This window comes from Rhinolophus ferrumequinum, chromosome 17, assembly GCF_004115265.2.
Source record: "Rhinolophus ferrumequinum isolate MPI-CBG mRhiFer1 chromosome 17, mRhiFer1_v1.p, whole genome shotgun sequence".
Classification (NCBI taxonomy): domain Eukaryota; kingdom Metazoa; phylum Chordata; class Mammalia; order Chiroptera; family Rhinolophidae; genus Rhinolophus; species Rhinolophus ferrumequinum.
In genome coordinates, this window is record NC_046300.1 from 7,551,935 (window position 1) to 7,566,070 (window position 14,136).

General features: G+C 57.3%; 3 protein-coding genes across 5 annotated transcripts in view; all 3 read left to right on the plus strand.

Annotated features, from left to right (window-relative positions):
• The window catches only part of COL7A1 (collagen type VII alpha 1 chain), a 31,081-nt gene extending 26,870 nt beyond the window's left edge, over positions 1-4,211 (plus strand). The window contains exons 106-119 of the mRNA XM_033133089.1: positions 14-94; positions 351-404; positions 481-534; positions 606-668; positions 1,088-1,150; positions 1,255-1,371; positions 1,542-1,619; positions 1,717-1,770; positions 1,941-1,989; positions 2,679-2,711; positions 2,836-2,922; positions 3,103-3,192; positions 3,326-3,523; positions 3,868-4,211. Of these exons, the coding sequence (XP_032988980.1) occupies positions 14-94; positions 351-404; positions 481-534; positions 606-668; positions 1,088-1,150; positions 1,255-1,371; positions 1,542-1,619; positions 1,717-1,770; positions 1,941-1,989; positions 2,679-2,711; positions 2,836-2,922; positions 3,103-3,192; positions 3,326-3,523; positions 3,868-3,884 (1,038 nt within the window). The 3' untranslated portion in view covers positions 3,885-4,211. The remainder of the gene's footprint in view (positions 1-13; positions 95-350; positions 405-480; positions 535-605; positions 669-1,087; positions 1,151-1,254; positions 1,372-1,541; positions 1,620-1,716; positions 1,771-1,940; positions 1,990-2,678; positions 2,712-2,835; positions 2,923-3,102; positions 3,193-3,325; positions 3,524-3,867) is intronic.
• A 1,073-nt stretch (positions 4,212-5,284) lies between these two features.
• UCN2 (urocortin 2) lies at positions 5,285-5,623 on the plus strand. The gene has a single exon (XM_033131817.1). The coding sequence runs from the start codon at positions 5,285-5,287 to the stop codon at positions 5,621-5,623; it is 339 nt and encodes a 112-aa protein (XP_032987708.1).
• A 1,469-nt stretch (positions 5,624-7,092) lies between these two features.
• Positions 7,093-14,136, plus strand: part of PFKFB4 (6-phosphofructo-2-kinase/fructose-2,6-biphosphatase 4) — a 37,368-nt gene continuing 30,324 nt past the window's right edge. Inside the window, exon 1 of one of the 3 annotated variants that reach the window (XM_033132560.1) lies at positions 7,093-7,215. In XM_033132560.1, the coding sequence (XP_032988451.1) occupies positions 7,152-7,215 (64 nt within the window). In that variant the 5' untranslated portion in view covers positions 7,093-7,151. Of the gene's footprint in view, positions 7,216-10,798; positions 10,977-14,136 lie in introns of those variants that run through there. The other 2 variants (XM_033132561.1, XM_033132559.1) reach the window with 2 other exon arrangements.

Here is a 14,136-nt window from a genome sequence, read left to right on the forward strand (position 1 = left end):
CTCCTCTCCCCAGGGATTCCCAGGAAAGGATGGAGCCCCTGGTATCCGAGGAGAAAAAGGAGATATTGGCTTCATGGGTCCCCGGGGCCTCAAGGTAGGAAGGGGACTGGGTTTTTTTCCTGTTCAGGTGGCCTGATGTTGGAAGGTGAGGTATCTGGGGTCAGAGGTCAGGTACGTGAGGGTCAGATATTGGGGTATTCAGGGTTGAATGTGAGGTGTTAGGTCAGAGGTTGGAAGGTGAGCGGTTGGAGTGTCTGAGACCTGTTTGGAGAGTGGTTTCAGGGTCACGGGATTTATGTTATAGAGTGAGGTATCTGGAAGTCACTTTTCCACCTGCTTTTGTCCCTCAGGGTGAACGGGGAGTTAAGGGAGCCTGTGGCCTCGACGGAGAGAAGGGAGATAAGGTACAGAGGTGAGGGGGGATGTGGGTGGCTGGGGGGCCTGGGGTCTAAGGCTGACCCCTCCACCTGATGCCTATAGGGAGAAGCAGGTTCCCCAGGTCGCCCGGGGCTGGCAGGACGCAAGGGAGATATGGTGAGTGGGGACACAGCCAGAGTGGGAAGGATGCTGGGCCAGGGCCTAGCTCAATGTGTTCTCTTCTCCAGGGGGAACCAGGTGTGCCAGGCCAGTCGGGGGCCCCTGGCAAAGAGGGCCTGATCGGTCCCAAGGTACGGGCGACAGGGGGTTCAGGGTGGGCAAGGAAGGTTATGGTAGGGTCATGGGGTTTCAGGTGAAGGAAGGTGGTGGAAGGTTGGAGCACTGAGGAGTGGAGTAGAGCTGGTCTTAAGGTTTCAGGGTGGGTTGGGGTAGCAGTGGGATTTAGCACAGAGGGATGGGAGGTGGAGCAGGGGGGTGTGTGCATCAGAGCTAAGGGGTTACAGTGGAGGGGGAGTGGGGATCAATGGAGGAGGAGTGTCAGTGTGGGGGAAATAGGGCAGGGGGTGTTACAGTGGGATCGGGGTCATGGGGAGCACGGCAGATGGTGCTCGGATTATGGGAGGCTGTGGCCATCGAGTCAGAGGGCTTATGGCGATTGAGATGAGGGAGGCTAGGGTAGAGGGTCTCTCATACTTCTTTCTGTTCCCAGGGTGACCGAGGCTTTGATGGGCAGTCAGGACCCAAGGGTGACCAGGGCGAGAAAGGGGAGCGGGTAAGTTGAGGCCAAGGTCATGGTGAACTGAAGCGATTGTGTTCTCAAGAAGTGGGTCCATATTTGGGGACTTTGATCAATGACCCTGACCTATTTCTCCTCAGGGCCCCCCAGGAATTGGGGGTCTCCCAGGTCCCAAGGGCAATGAAGGCTCTAGTGGTCCCCCTGGGCTGCCTGGCAGTGTTGGTCCCAAAGGATCTGAAGGACTTCAGGGCCAGAAGGTGAGGGGCCCTGACGCTGATTTCTGACCCCTGAACCTCCTTGACCTTTCCAACTTTACTGACCTCTGACCCTGTAACCCATTTCCCAATATCCCTGCCCCAACCTCTGAACCTATAATCCCAAACTTGTCCTACTTCTGACCCTGCTCACTTGGCCTTCTGTCTGACAGGGTGAGCGAGGTCCCCCTGGACAGAGTGTGGTAGGTGCCCCTGGCACCCCTGGGGCCCCTGGAGAGAGAGGGGAGCAGGTGAGTGGGGATCCCTGGGCTTGGGGTGAGAGATTGGCATGACCTCTGGTGTCCCTGAGATCAGAGGTCACAGCCTGGTCCCACCTGTTGTACATAGGGGCGGCCAGGACCTGCTGGCCCCCGTGGTGAGAAGGGAGAAGCTGCGCTGACAGTGAGTGTGGGCCAGGGTGGGCTGGGGTCCTTCTCCTGCACCCAACACCCTGGTCCCTCGGGCCGTGGGCCCGACTCGATGCTGTCCCTCCATGATCGCTGCATCATGGGCCCTTTGTCCTTCCCGGGATCTGTGGGTTCTTGGTGATCCCTGTGGTCTGGTGCTCCCAGGAGGATGACATTCGGGGCTTTGTGCGTCAGGAGATGAGTCAGCACTGCGGTGAGTGGGGCCCCACCCAGAGTCTCTTGTGTCCCATCCTCACTCCACCCCAGCACCCCTAGACAGGGGCAGGCAGGGTCCCCAGAACTTACGGGGTGGGGGGCAAGTAGTCAAGATTGGCAGAGATGGATGGATACATAGAAGGATGCACGTTCTTCAGGAAGACATGGTGACAAGACTTCCCCAAGGGAGACGTGCAGGCAGGCGTGGATGGGCGTGTAGCGTTCCTGGTTGCCCAGTGTGGCCATGTGTGGAGGGGGTGAAGGTGGGAGCAACGTTGGTCCCTCTGGGCTTGACATGGGGCCGGGGGATCTCTGATGGGCTCGAGGGGCATCAGAGAGTGATGCCTGTCTCCTCTCTGTGTCCGACTGCCTTCACTGTCTCTCCCTCTCTCTCTTGCCTTTTGCTGACCTGTTCCCAACTTCCCCCTCGTCCTTTCTGTTTCCTGCTGCCTTTCTTCCTCTTTCTCTCCCTCTCTCTCCCCCTCTGCTTCTCTTCCTTTTCTCTTCCTTTCTCTCCTTCTGTCTGTCTCTCTGTCCCTCCCTCCTGCTGTCCGTCTCGTGTATCTGTAATACTTGTGTGTGTGTGTGTGTGTGTGTGTGTGTGAGATTCTCTCCCTACCTCTTTCCATCTTTGTCTTTTGCCCTGTCTCTCATTGTCTCTCTCCCTGCCCCCTCTGCCCCTTCCAGCCTGCCAGGGCCAGTTTATCGCATCCGGGTCACGTGAGTAGTTTTCTGGTATTTTCTGCTCCCGGAACTTTCCTCATCTGGTCCTCTTAGTGGGGTGGGCCTGGGGTGGCCATCACGATGACCCCAGGGCCCTGTACGCCCCTGCTCCTTGCTCTAGGACCCCTCCAGAGTTATGCCGCAGACACTGCTGGCCCCCAGCGCCGCCTCGTGCCTGTGCTCCAGGTCTCTCATGCAGACGAGGAAGGTGAGGACAGCTGGCCCCCCAGGGCATGTGTGGGTGGAGCCCAGATAGGCGGGGAGCTCGTGCATGCAGAGCACACGTGTGGACACTCTTGTGTGCACACTCGAGAGACCAGTGCTGCCTGCCTGGCCCCGCCCGTGGGCTGGGGCGGGGCAGCACAAACCTGGCCCACCCTGCGTGCAGGCCGGGTGCCCCCCGAGGATGACGAGTATGAATACTCTGAGTATTCTGTGGAGGACTACCAGGACCCAGAGACTGCTTGGGATGGTGCCGGTGAGAATGGCGGCTGCACCCAGAGGGATTCAGGGAGGGGCAGGCAGAGCTGGTCCCTGCTGACCTCTCGCCGACCACAGTCCTCTCTGACTGCCACCACCCCTGCTGACCTCCTGACCCCCCATCGGCCCAGACCCCTGTTCGCTTCCGCTGGATGAGGGCTCCTGTACTGCCTACACCCTGCGCTGGTACCATCGAGCTGTGGCAGGTGGCACAGAGTCCTGTCACCCCTTTGTCTACGGTGGCTGTGGAGGGAATGCCAACCGTTTTGGGACCCGTGAGGCCTGCGAACGCCGCTGTCCACCCCGGGTGGTCCAGAGCCAGGGAACTGGTATGAGCCTACCCCCCACCTCCGTAGGGAGCTGGGCACTGAGCCTGACCATATCAGGTCCTGGGTCAGGGTCCCGGGTCAGAAGTCCCCTCAAACTGTGGGACCTGGTACAGACCCCCAGACCAAAGAACGGAATAGAGAACCCAGCTGGGGAATTCCTAGTATGGCCCCCTCCGTGCTCCCTCCTTGAGAGACCTGATCAGGACCCCGTCTATGAGGTCAGAGCCCCCACGCCCGCTGGCCCCAGCTCCTTCCCACACTGATCCTTTGCCCAGTGCCGCTCTGTGGCCTGGGGATCGGATGAAGTCAAGTGGCTGAAGACAGCTCCCAACCTGCCCTACCAGGTGCTCTCCAGAGCTGAGGCCCAGATCATGAGTTGAAGTTCAGCGACCCCCAGAGGAGTCGGCGTCTCAGCAGGACCCTGCTGTCCCTTTCCTTGGTGCTAGAGGCTTGTGTGCACGTGAGCGTGCATGAGTCTGTCCGTTATTTCAGTGACTTGGTCCCCGTGGGTCTCGCCTTCCCCACTGTGGACAAACCCCCATTGTGGCTTCTGGCCTCCCTGGCAGATGACTCAGTGTGGGGGTGGCTGTGGGCAGTGAGCGGATGTGACTACGTCTGACCCGCCCTTTGACCCGAGCCTGTGATGACATGGTGCTGTTTCTTGGGGGGCATTAAAGCTGCTGTTTTAAAAGGCCCCTGTGGTGACTGTTTGGGGAGATGGGAATGTCGGGGGGCAGGTTTTCCCTGGGAGGTCACTACTATCCTGCGTGGGTGCAGAGTCCCTCTGTCTAGCCCTGGTCACTGTCCTGTGACCCTTAGTCCTCAACTTGTCCCCAGAAAGGAGTACAGAGGGTGGGAGCTGAGGATATGTCCTCACTGCCCCCCAGGAGGGGCTGAGTCATAGGTAGGGGACTGCCTCATGCCAGGAGACATGCCCCAGCTCCCACCCCAGGGGGCTGAGGGAGATAAAAGGACCCTGAAGGGGACAGACAGTGAGGTCACAGCATAGCACCGCCCGGCCCCAGCCCCACGCAGCCCCGGTGGCCCTGACACCCCAGAGGACACTGCTGCTGCTGGTAGGACTAGGGTCAGGGTGGGATGGACAGTGCCTTGGGGGTGAGTGGACCTGGGGTGTGGGTGACTGGAGGTCTTTGGACCCGAGGGGGCTCTGTGTCTCTGGCTGCTTCTCCTCAGGGACTCCCATTACCACCCTGTCTTTGTCCTGGACCTGCTCCAAGCGCTCTTGCTTAGACCTCAGGCTCCCTTTTGTCCCTCTGTGTTTCTCTTGCTCTTTGCATCCTTTTTTCCATCACGGTGTCTGTCTCTGGGCTGGTTTCTGTCTCTCTTTCTTCCAGGCTCCCTCTGTTTTGGTGTTCCTCCCTTTCATTCATCTCCATTTCTTTCTCGTTATCCTCCCCGTCTTCTCTCCCTCTACACACACGCGCACACACACACACGCACAAACACACACACACACACTGTCTCTGGATGTCTCTGTCTCACTCATTTCTGTCTCTCTGGCCCCTTCTCTGTCTGACTGTCTTGATTTTCTCTGTCTCACTCTGGCTCTCTCCCTGTCCCTTCATCTCTGTCTCTGTCTCTCTCTGTCCCTTGCCTGGCCTCTCTAATCTTCACCTCTCAGTCTCTTTCTCTCAGTCTCTTGGTCTCCCTCTCTGTCTTTCCCCATCTGTCTGTCCCCAAGCCACAGTTGACCCCAGCCCCTGCCCTGAGCCTGTTTTCTCCTCGCAGCCCAACCACGCGATGACCAGGTGCGCTGCGCTGGTGCTGACGGTCCTGACATTGAGCAGGGTCCCACCTGTCCCTGCGACCCCTATCGCAACCTCCCAGCTCCTACCTCAGAACTTTCCCCAGGCCACTCCCTGCCCTGTGGCTTCAGAGAGCCCTTCAACCAGCACCACAGGCCCCTCCGCTGCTTGGAGTCACCCCAGCCTTGGAGCCCACCCCGGCCCACGCATCACCCTCTCGCTGGATGTCCCCCTCGGCCTCTTGCAGATCCTATTGGAGCAGGCCCGGGCCAGAGCGGTGAGGGAGCAGGCTGCCGCCAACGCTCACATCCTGGCCCATGTTGGCCGCCGCTGAGCCTGAGCGGGAGGGTCACAAAGATGGGGCCACCTGGATGGGGAGACCTGGAGAGCAGTAGCAGAGCCGGGCCATACTACTTCTGGGAACAATACATCTGGACTCCGCCATATGGGTTCTCTGCCATGTGGTGTCACACCACGTCTGACTGCGTCACAGTGTGTCTGGACAGCCTGGATGTTGCCACGTCGCATGGCTGCCAAGTGGAGTCTTGCCATGTCTGGGAGCCCCACAGACTTCCAATGTGTCTGGACAGCTTGGACACTACCGTGGAAGGTCACTATCAGGTGGAGGCTCACTACGTGTGGGTGCCCCACGGTCACAGCATCCGGGTACTACCACATGTGGTTGGTCACTCTCACGCCACTTTCAGGAATCTTAACACAGGAGCCCATCACTGTATCTGGGACCAGCCCACCTAAGACCAGACCCCCAGGTCTGCCTTGCCCCCACAGGTCACCACACGGGGTGTGGGAAGTGCTGGCTGAGGGTCACATGCGTGTTTTGTGCTCCCTGAGGTAGCACCCACCCAGATGAATGGGGCCGTCGGGGTATCTCCAGGCACAGATGGCCACAATGGGAAGTCTGTGGCTTTGGCAGCCTTACCTGTGTGTGGGGCAGTGTGTGTGTGTGTGTGTGTGTGTGTGTGTGTGTGTGTGTGGCTTTGCCTCTGGTATCTGACAGCTCCATGAATGTGTGAGCAAGGTGAGGGCAAGTGAGGGGGCTGGGAGGAACAGGTGCTTGTCCCCCAAACCTGCATGAAGCATGCACAGCACATAGCCAGGCAGTGTCCTACCTACACCCCTGCACACACAGCCCTGGCCCTTGGACACACATGGCGCAGGGGACAGTAGGCTTAGGCTGCTGGGGCTCCCGCCAACTCTGCTCCCCCCTCATCAAGTTGTCCTGAGCATGCGTGCTCACCTTTCCCAGCCTGTTTCCTTATCTGTAAAGCAGAGTAATGCCACCAAGCTTCTTTTGAACATTGAGTGACAAGTGTACATGAAGTTCTGGCGTGCAGGAAGCACTCAATAAATGTAGTGATTAGAGAATGGGAGGCCAAGAGTCACACTGTCCTGTGTCCCCAGGCAGTGACACCTGAGGCTGCCCACTCCCCATTTCACTGACCTGGTCCCTTGGTGTGGAAGGAAGAGATTTTGCCTTATCTCACACTTGCAACTCCATTGCTGGGCCTGAGGTGGGAGTGATCTTCTGGACGGTGTGGACAGGCTGGCCTGAGGATGGACCAGGCAGGCTGGGCAGTGCGGACAACTCCAGCTGGAGACGAGGGCAGACACTGGGCAGGATGGACAGCTCTGGCTGGAGACAGGCAATACTGGCGGGAGTGTGGCTGCCTAGGATGGGGGCACTGATGTCGATCTCAGCTGAAAGCAGCCAGGGAGGCGGGGCCCCGGGCGGGGCTGGAGAGGCGGGGCTACAGGGCACGCTGCTCTTTCCAGAGCCAGAGGGCGGGGTTGCCGGACTCCATGCTGCAGGGGGCGGTAGCCCAGGCCAGTTGGGTTGCAGGATGGACAGAGGCACGGAAAGAGGCAGCTTCCTGACGGACTGCGGGTCAGGGAGCCACAAGCAGGGTAGGTTCGGAGAGGTGTAGAGAGGGTGGGGGGACTGGGAAATGACCTGGTCACAGTGGGAGTGGGTACTGGAAGGGGTGGGAAGCTATTGGGGATCTCTGCAGGTACAGGGGTGCCCTGAGGGGCATCAGTATGTCAGTGGTCTGGAAGAGGGGGAACATTGTCGTTTTTCAGGGGAGAGGGGGCTGGGCCAAGGGGGAACTATAAATAGCTTCTTCCTCCAGCCCAGGGGGAGGGACAGCCAGCTGGAGCTGCCCAAGGCCCTCCCTCTGGGCCCTTTGCTGGCCTCCAAGAGGTCACGTTTGTCCAGGTCCCCCCTCAGGGGTCACACCGGTTTGGGGAGCTCCGGAGGCTCATGTGGGAAGTTCTTCCTATGAGATGCCTTTAGCCCTTAAACCAGCATTTCTAGGGCACCTACTGTGGGCCTTGTCTCCATGCAGAGCTGCACTAATCACCTATTGTGTGCTCTGTCCTGGTTGTGAACCTCTTTGAGCGCTTTCTGTGTTCCCTGGCTGTCTTGAGCCACTTTTAGCATCTACTGTGTGTCCTGTGCCAGGCTGGAATCAGCAAGTGCAGATCAGGATTCCCAGGCTTCTTGATCACATGGCTTTATGTCCCCAAGTTGGAACTTCACTCCCTCTGTGAGCTCTGGGTCCAGGGAGACCAGAAATGGCCAGAGGAAGCTGGAACTCCTGGGAACTAACTCCCTGAACGTTCCAGTGGCAGCAGAGGGGAGAGGAGGAGGGGAATAAAGGGGAAGGGAGGCAGCAGAGAGCAGCAGGCCCGCTGCAGCCTGTCTCTGTGTGGGCCTGGATGCAGGGCTTGTTAGTGTGTGTACGTGCAGCTGTGTGCACATGCATGCTTTCGTGCATTGGTGTGAGGTCCCTGGCCCTTTATGCTGCAAAGGGTGGCTTGCTGCTTTGGCCAGGACTGGCTGGCAGATGGAGGATGGAAGAGGTTGAGAATTGAGGATTGAGGACTTCAGCCACCCCACAGCTTGTAGCCTGGGACACTGAGAGGAGGACTAGTGGTCAGTGCAGAAGGTACCATGAGAGGCAACCAGGGCCAGGCTAGGCAGGTTCCTGGTGGAGAGAGACTGAGTAGGACATGTTCACACATGAATGCATGCTGACATCCTGGCCCACTTCCCACCCCTGGGCCAGGATAGCTGGTTCACTTTGGAATGGCCCCAAGGAGGTAAAAGCCATGAGGGCCAGTTTTTCTACTGGGCATCTGCTGACAAGAGAGGAACAGAAAGCCAGGAGAGCATTTCAATAGAGGGGACAAGCCAAACCACAGGGCTGGAGGTGGAAGTGTGGTGATAGTGCCAGGTACAGGAGGTGAGGTTTTGAAAGACGGGAAGTTGTGCTGAGTCCATGCTGCACTGTGGGCCGGCTCTGTGATACTGGGTCCTGCTCCTGTTCCTCAGTTTCCTCCCTGAGAATTGGGACTGTGGGAGGGGAGATGGGGAATAGCCTCAGAGCAGACGTGGACTGTGGCCTTGGGGAGGGGCCCCAGTCTCCTCCTGCTATTGACGTGTGGCCTTCCACTCGATATAGGGACTAGGGAGGATACGCCTTGGTCAACCCAGGGTCAGACTGTTTGGAGAAGAGTGGGAGTTGGAGAGCCACTGCTTTTCCTGGGAAGCCAGGCTCAGACTGTCTGGGCGTGGAGATGGCTTCCCAGACATGGCCCTGGCCTTCTGCTTTACGCTGGCGGCCCCCTACCCTGAGCCTTTGACTAACATCCCAAAGGGGCTGAGGAGTTCCTGGGTATCTGTGGGTGTTAGAGGAAGCAGCATTTGCAATGAGTGCTGGGTGTTGGACAGGGTGTGGGCATGTGGTGACAAGGTCTCTGAGGCCAGGGGAGCCCCAGGATGACCTTGGCAGAGGCCAGGAGACTGACAGGAGAGCTGGCTGTGTCAGGGTCAGAATGAATGGCTTTGGAGGAGTAGGAAGCAGGAGGGCGGTCACAGGGGCATTCTGCAATCTCGAACCACCCATGGGTGTCCTCATAGAGCTGGGCAGGAGGCGGAGGGGGGTGGGGTTGAACATTGCAGAGGGAGGGGGAAGGAGGAAGTGGCGAATCTACCCCAGGCAGGGCCTCTCCAGGGGAGGCAGCTAGAGTGGGTTTCAGGGAGGGTCTAGGTGGGCTTCCAACATGTGTACTTCCTGAACCTTCATTTCCTATTAAGTGGGCGAGCCATCTGTATCAGACATCTTAAGGGTCCTTGCCAGGCTCTGAAGGGCTGGGTGGTGATTTGGAGGACTAACCCAAGGCAGGGGTGTGGTGAGGAGGGCAGAAGGAGAGGGTGCTGCACCTGTGGTGTACTGGGTGGAGCCTTGTTCTCCATGCCCCTAGTACCTGGATCCTGAGCAGAGAGAACTTGAGGTTTCAGTGATCTTGCCCCGGGGGTGTGGTGGAGGACATCGCTAGAGGGCAGTGTGATAGGTTCCAGCAATGTGATAGGTTCCAGCAGTGTGATTGATAGGTTCCAGCAGTGTGATAGGTTCCAGCAGTGTGATAGGTTCCAGCAATGTTGGTTGGGACCCTAGGGCAGAAAAAAAGAGTCCAGAACTTGGAGAAACTGAGCCGAGGAAACAGAGAGGGGAGTGACCCAGGGATTTCTGAATTCACAGATCTCTCCCTTGTCCCTTGACTCCACTGCATTTTTAGAGACAGGACATAAATAATAGAATGAATGATAACATTGATGTGCTTTAGAGTGGATTTCTCAGACATTGATACATTTAATCTTTACCAGAATCTTGTAAGATTGATGACATGCACATTCTATTTTCCTAACAGACAGGCTGACAAAAAAAAGTGTAAACTTATGATTTAAAATTCAATTGGTAAAAATGAAGTCCTGTGAGAAGTAAGATACTGCCTGGGCTCAGCGAATCCCCAGAGAGCTCGGTTACGAAGTCCCTCTCACTTGCTCCTGCTGGTCAGGGGTTTAGCCTGAGCTTCCTAGCAGCTAAGGCAAAGAAAGAAACACAATCAATTTTGAGATCTGTCCATGAGATAAAGGAGCTTTTTTCAGCGTAGATGAGCAGGTCGCTCCAGTAGGCGGGGGAGAATCCGGGACTCCAAGCAGATAAGGAGGTCTGGAGCAAAGCCCGCGGGCTTCGCGGAGTTGACAGCTGAGACCTCAGGCCAGTGATCAATCAAGCCCTGCGGGTCACGTAGGCCCTGCCATATTGCATGCAAACCCGTTCCTCCCCTGGTTGGCAGGGAGTGGAACCTCGGGTGCCCTAGGCGCGAGGCAGCGGCGCCCAGGATAAGGCTTTGGGAGAGGCCCATGCTAATCAGCGAGGTCGGACTGAGTGTGCTGGGCTAGTTCACCCAGGGCGAGGCCTACACCTTCCAGAACGTGAACCTGTGGGGAGCTGGGCATGCGCGTCCTGGATCCCGGCATAAAGGGCGGGACCGCTTGGTCTAAAACTGGCTCTTTAGCGAGTTGGGCATGCGTGGTCTGGGGCCAGCCCCTTTCTAGTTGGGGTGGAGCCTACTCGTTTGGGGGCGGGGCCTGCGGGGAGGTGGGCTTGCGTCTTCGTGGCGTGAAGAGGGGCGGGGCCGCGAGGCGGAGCCCCGAGTGGCTACAGTTGGCCCGGCTTCCTGGGGTTGGAAGCCAAGCAGTCCGACTCCTCCTGGCTCCGGGATGGCGTCCCCACGGGAACTGACCCAGAACCCCCTGAAGAAGATCTGGATACCGTACAGCAATGGGAGGCCCGCCTTGCACGCCTGCCAACGCGGTGGTGAGGCGGGGTCCGCAGGGAGCGGGGAGGGCGGTGCAGCGGGATGGGTGGATTGGACGGCCTGGGCAGTGGTCTCTCTTGGAGAGGGGCCCGGGTACCGGTGGGGAACCAGGGACAGATGAGGCTGCCTTGACTGGTGGGAGGGGAGCAGGAACCGGTGGGTGGCTGGGGACAGGTGTGGCAGAGCAGGGGGCGGGGACAGGTATGTGGGGATGTCTCAGGTCGGCGGGGGTTAGATCTGGCTGCCATCGCCTCGGGGAGGGCCCAGCCCCTTCGCACTCCGGTGTCTCCACCGCCTCAGACTCGGACCCTGAGCCCTACCCTCTCTGCTGACCAGAGAGCGAGGGCCGGTGGTTGGACTGTGTCTGAGCTGTGTTGGCCCTAGAGAAATCACTTGTCTTCCCTGAGCCCAGAACATTGAAAGGCCCAAGGGTGGGCTAGTTCTCCAGCGGGAGGAAGGGTACCCCTTGGCCTTCATTACCCACTTCTGTGCCTTAACCGGAGCTTTGGGAGGAATTTCAGGGAAGCGCAGATGTGAGCAGGATAGACAGTGAGAACATTTGCCATATGGGCTTATCTTTGTGTCCAGGGATGTGGGAGCATTCATGTGGGGTCGTGAGTGAATGGTAAAATTGTGGTGGGGGGGGTGAAACATCTAGGAGACATGCTGAAATTCATGGAATTGTTAAGGGGCTCATCTTTCCTGGGGTTCCAGATGTTTAATCCACTGCCTTGACTCTCTGCTTGTCCTTAAATGAGTCTGCAACCTTTTTATTACCAAGAAAAACAAAGATTTGTTTTAGGAATAACTTAAACGTTGTAACGAATTTGCAAGTTGGCAAGGACCTCAGAACATCTAGTCCAATTCCTGGTACAGATATGGAAATGGAGGCCAGGAGATTGGGTTATGTGCAAGGGTCTCCCTGCATTTCTAACCTCTGCTTGGGCATGATAAGGGAGGGGAGAGTGCTTTGAGACCAGCCTGAGGGCCTTGGATTTGACCATGGTGTGAGTCCTGGGGGAGGGGTGTGTGTATCTCTTACCACACTGGGGGTCCTGGCAGGGGGTGGCCATGGCTTTGACCAGATGTTCTGATGGGTCCTAGATCTGACCATGGTACAGGTCCTGGTTGGGGACCGAGGCTGTGATTATGCTTTTAGTCCCAGGACCATGGCTTTCCAGTCGGTGCTCTGAGTCTGGAGGGGCTGTGGCCATGCCCTAGCCAGCCCTCCTTCCAGACTTTTCTGGAGATGTGGAGGCTGAGGTTCCTTCTGGCCAGCCTGTGTTAGGGCTCTGTTGCCCTAACTACGTAGGCGACGGCTGCTGTTATTACATAAAGGAGAAAGAGTAAGAACCTGGACTTTGGAGGCAGGAACACTCAAGCCGCATCATGGCTCAGCTATGTGACCTTGGGCAAGGGGTTAACCCTCTAGGCCTCAGTTTCCTTATCTGTGGAACAAAACATTCGCCATCTGTTCAGTGAAGTTGCTGTGAACCTCCTAACGAGTAGGTGCTCTGTAAGGGGTAGCCAGCCATTCTGTAATTTCTTCACCACCACTCTTTCTTTGCTTTTCGCTACCTCAGAGTCTCCAAGTCTGCGATTAAACTAGGGCTCTGGCCTGAGCAGAGGGGCTCATGCCATTGCACTGTCTTGGGGTGAGGAGGAGGTGGCACCCAAGAGGCCAAAGAAAGATGAGACCTGCAGATTGTGTTGGGGTTTGGGCCCCACGCTAGGGTCCCAGAGTTCACAGCTGGGAGTGAGGAAACAGTGACGGAACGTGGAACCTGTTCGTGCAGCACCCCCAGTTCCCAGCCTGCATTCATACAGCAGTTCACCCTCTGCGAGGCGAACTCATGACTAGGCTGGAGGCCCGTGAGGACCCACCTGAGGGTGGGTGGTGGGTACAAGTTGACTTGATCACAGGGCTTTGTAGCGAAGAGGACGCGGGCCCCACGGCACAGGGCTGGTCTGTGCCGTGTGGTGGATTGCCTCAGCTCCTCCAAGCACCAGAAGCCGGTCCCCTGCCTCCTCCACCCCCGCTCGCCATTAGCAATTCTTTTGACAAAATTCAGAGCCACACATGGAAGCTGTTGTCTTCCTTATCATGACCCCTCAGCTCAGACCTGGAGGAGCTCTGGGGGCAGGTGAGGCAGGGAAGAAAGGCCAGTATTTGTCTGATGGCTTTTCTTAGCCACAAGGTGGCAAGACATCCTGCGTAAGGATATGACTGGTGTGTACACAGGACAGTAAGAAAGATGACTTTCTGTCCCCTCTGAATAGGACAGTGATGCCAGTTTGCTTTATTTTATTTTATTTTTTATTTTTTTATTGTTTTTTTTACAAACCCTTGTGTCGAGGGCTGACTTTCAATAGATCGCAGCGAGGGAGCTGCTCTGCTACGTACGAAACCCCGAAGTTTGCTTTATTTTAAAGAGCTCTTCCTTCCCCAACCTGGTCCAAGGAATTGGGAGCCAGTGCAGTTCAGGATTCAGTTCTGGAACTCACTCCAGGGACTTGTGGCTGTCCCTGTGGTGGCACCATCAGAAAGTGGTCACTGTCCAGCATCAGGCTTGTCTCAGGCCTCTTGGCTCTTAGGGCTCTTGTGGCGTTGAGCAAATGAACAGGAAAAGGAACTAGCGAGGGAAGCTGAGTTGCCATGTCTCCAGATTTCCTTCCGCCCATACCCAGTGTCCTAACCAGTGTTTCCTGCTGTCCCTTAGCTCAGTGCCGGGGTCCGTGAGGGCCCAGAGCTGCAGGTCCGGCTGCATGCGCAGCTCACCTGGTGCACACGCTCTGTGTCCTGGCGAAGTCATGTGAACCTCAGTTTGCAACTTCTACTGCTGGGGCTTTCCCAGAGTTTGGCTGTTAGAAGCAGAGCTGTCGTGAATACAGTTGTACTTTGATTTTTCTTTTGGGTCATTTCCTTGGGAACTTATCTTGAGGAACAGAGGTAATAGGTAATTTATTGCTCTTGTTTTGCGCCCAGCCAGGATTTGCTGCCCTGCCTGCCCAGCACTGCTGTGCATGGGGCAGGGGGATGCAGTCAGCAAATGCCACGGGAGGAGGCCAGGGCATCTCTGGGAAGATAGAAGATGTGCAGAGGGGATGCAGCACCCCAGGCCCAAGGTCGTGGAAGAGCCTTCAGGGAGCAGTGGCAAG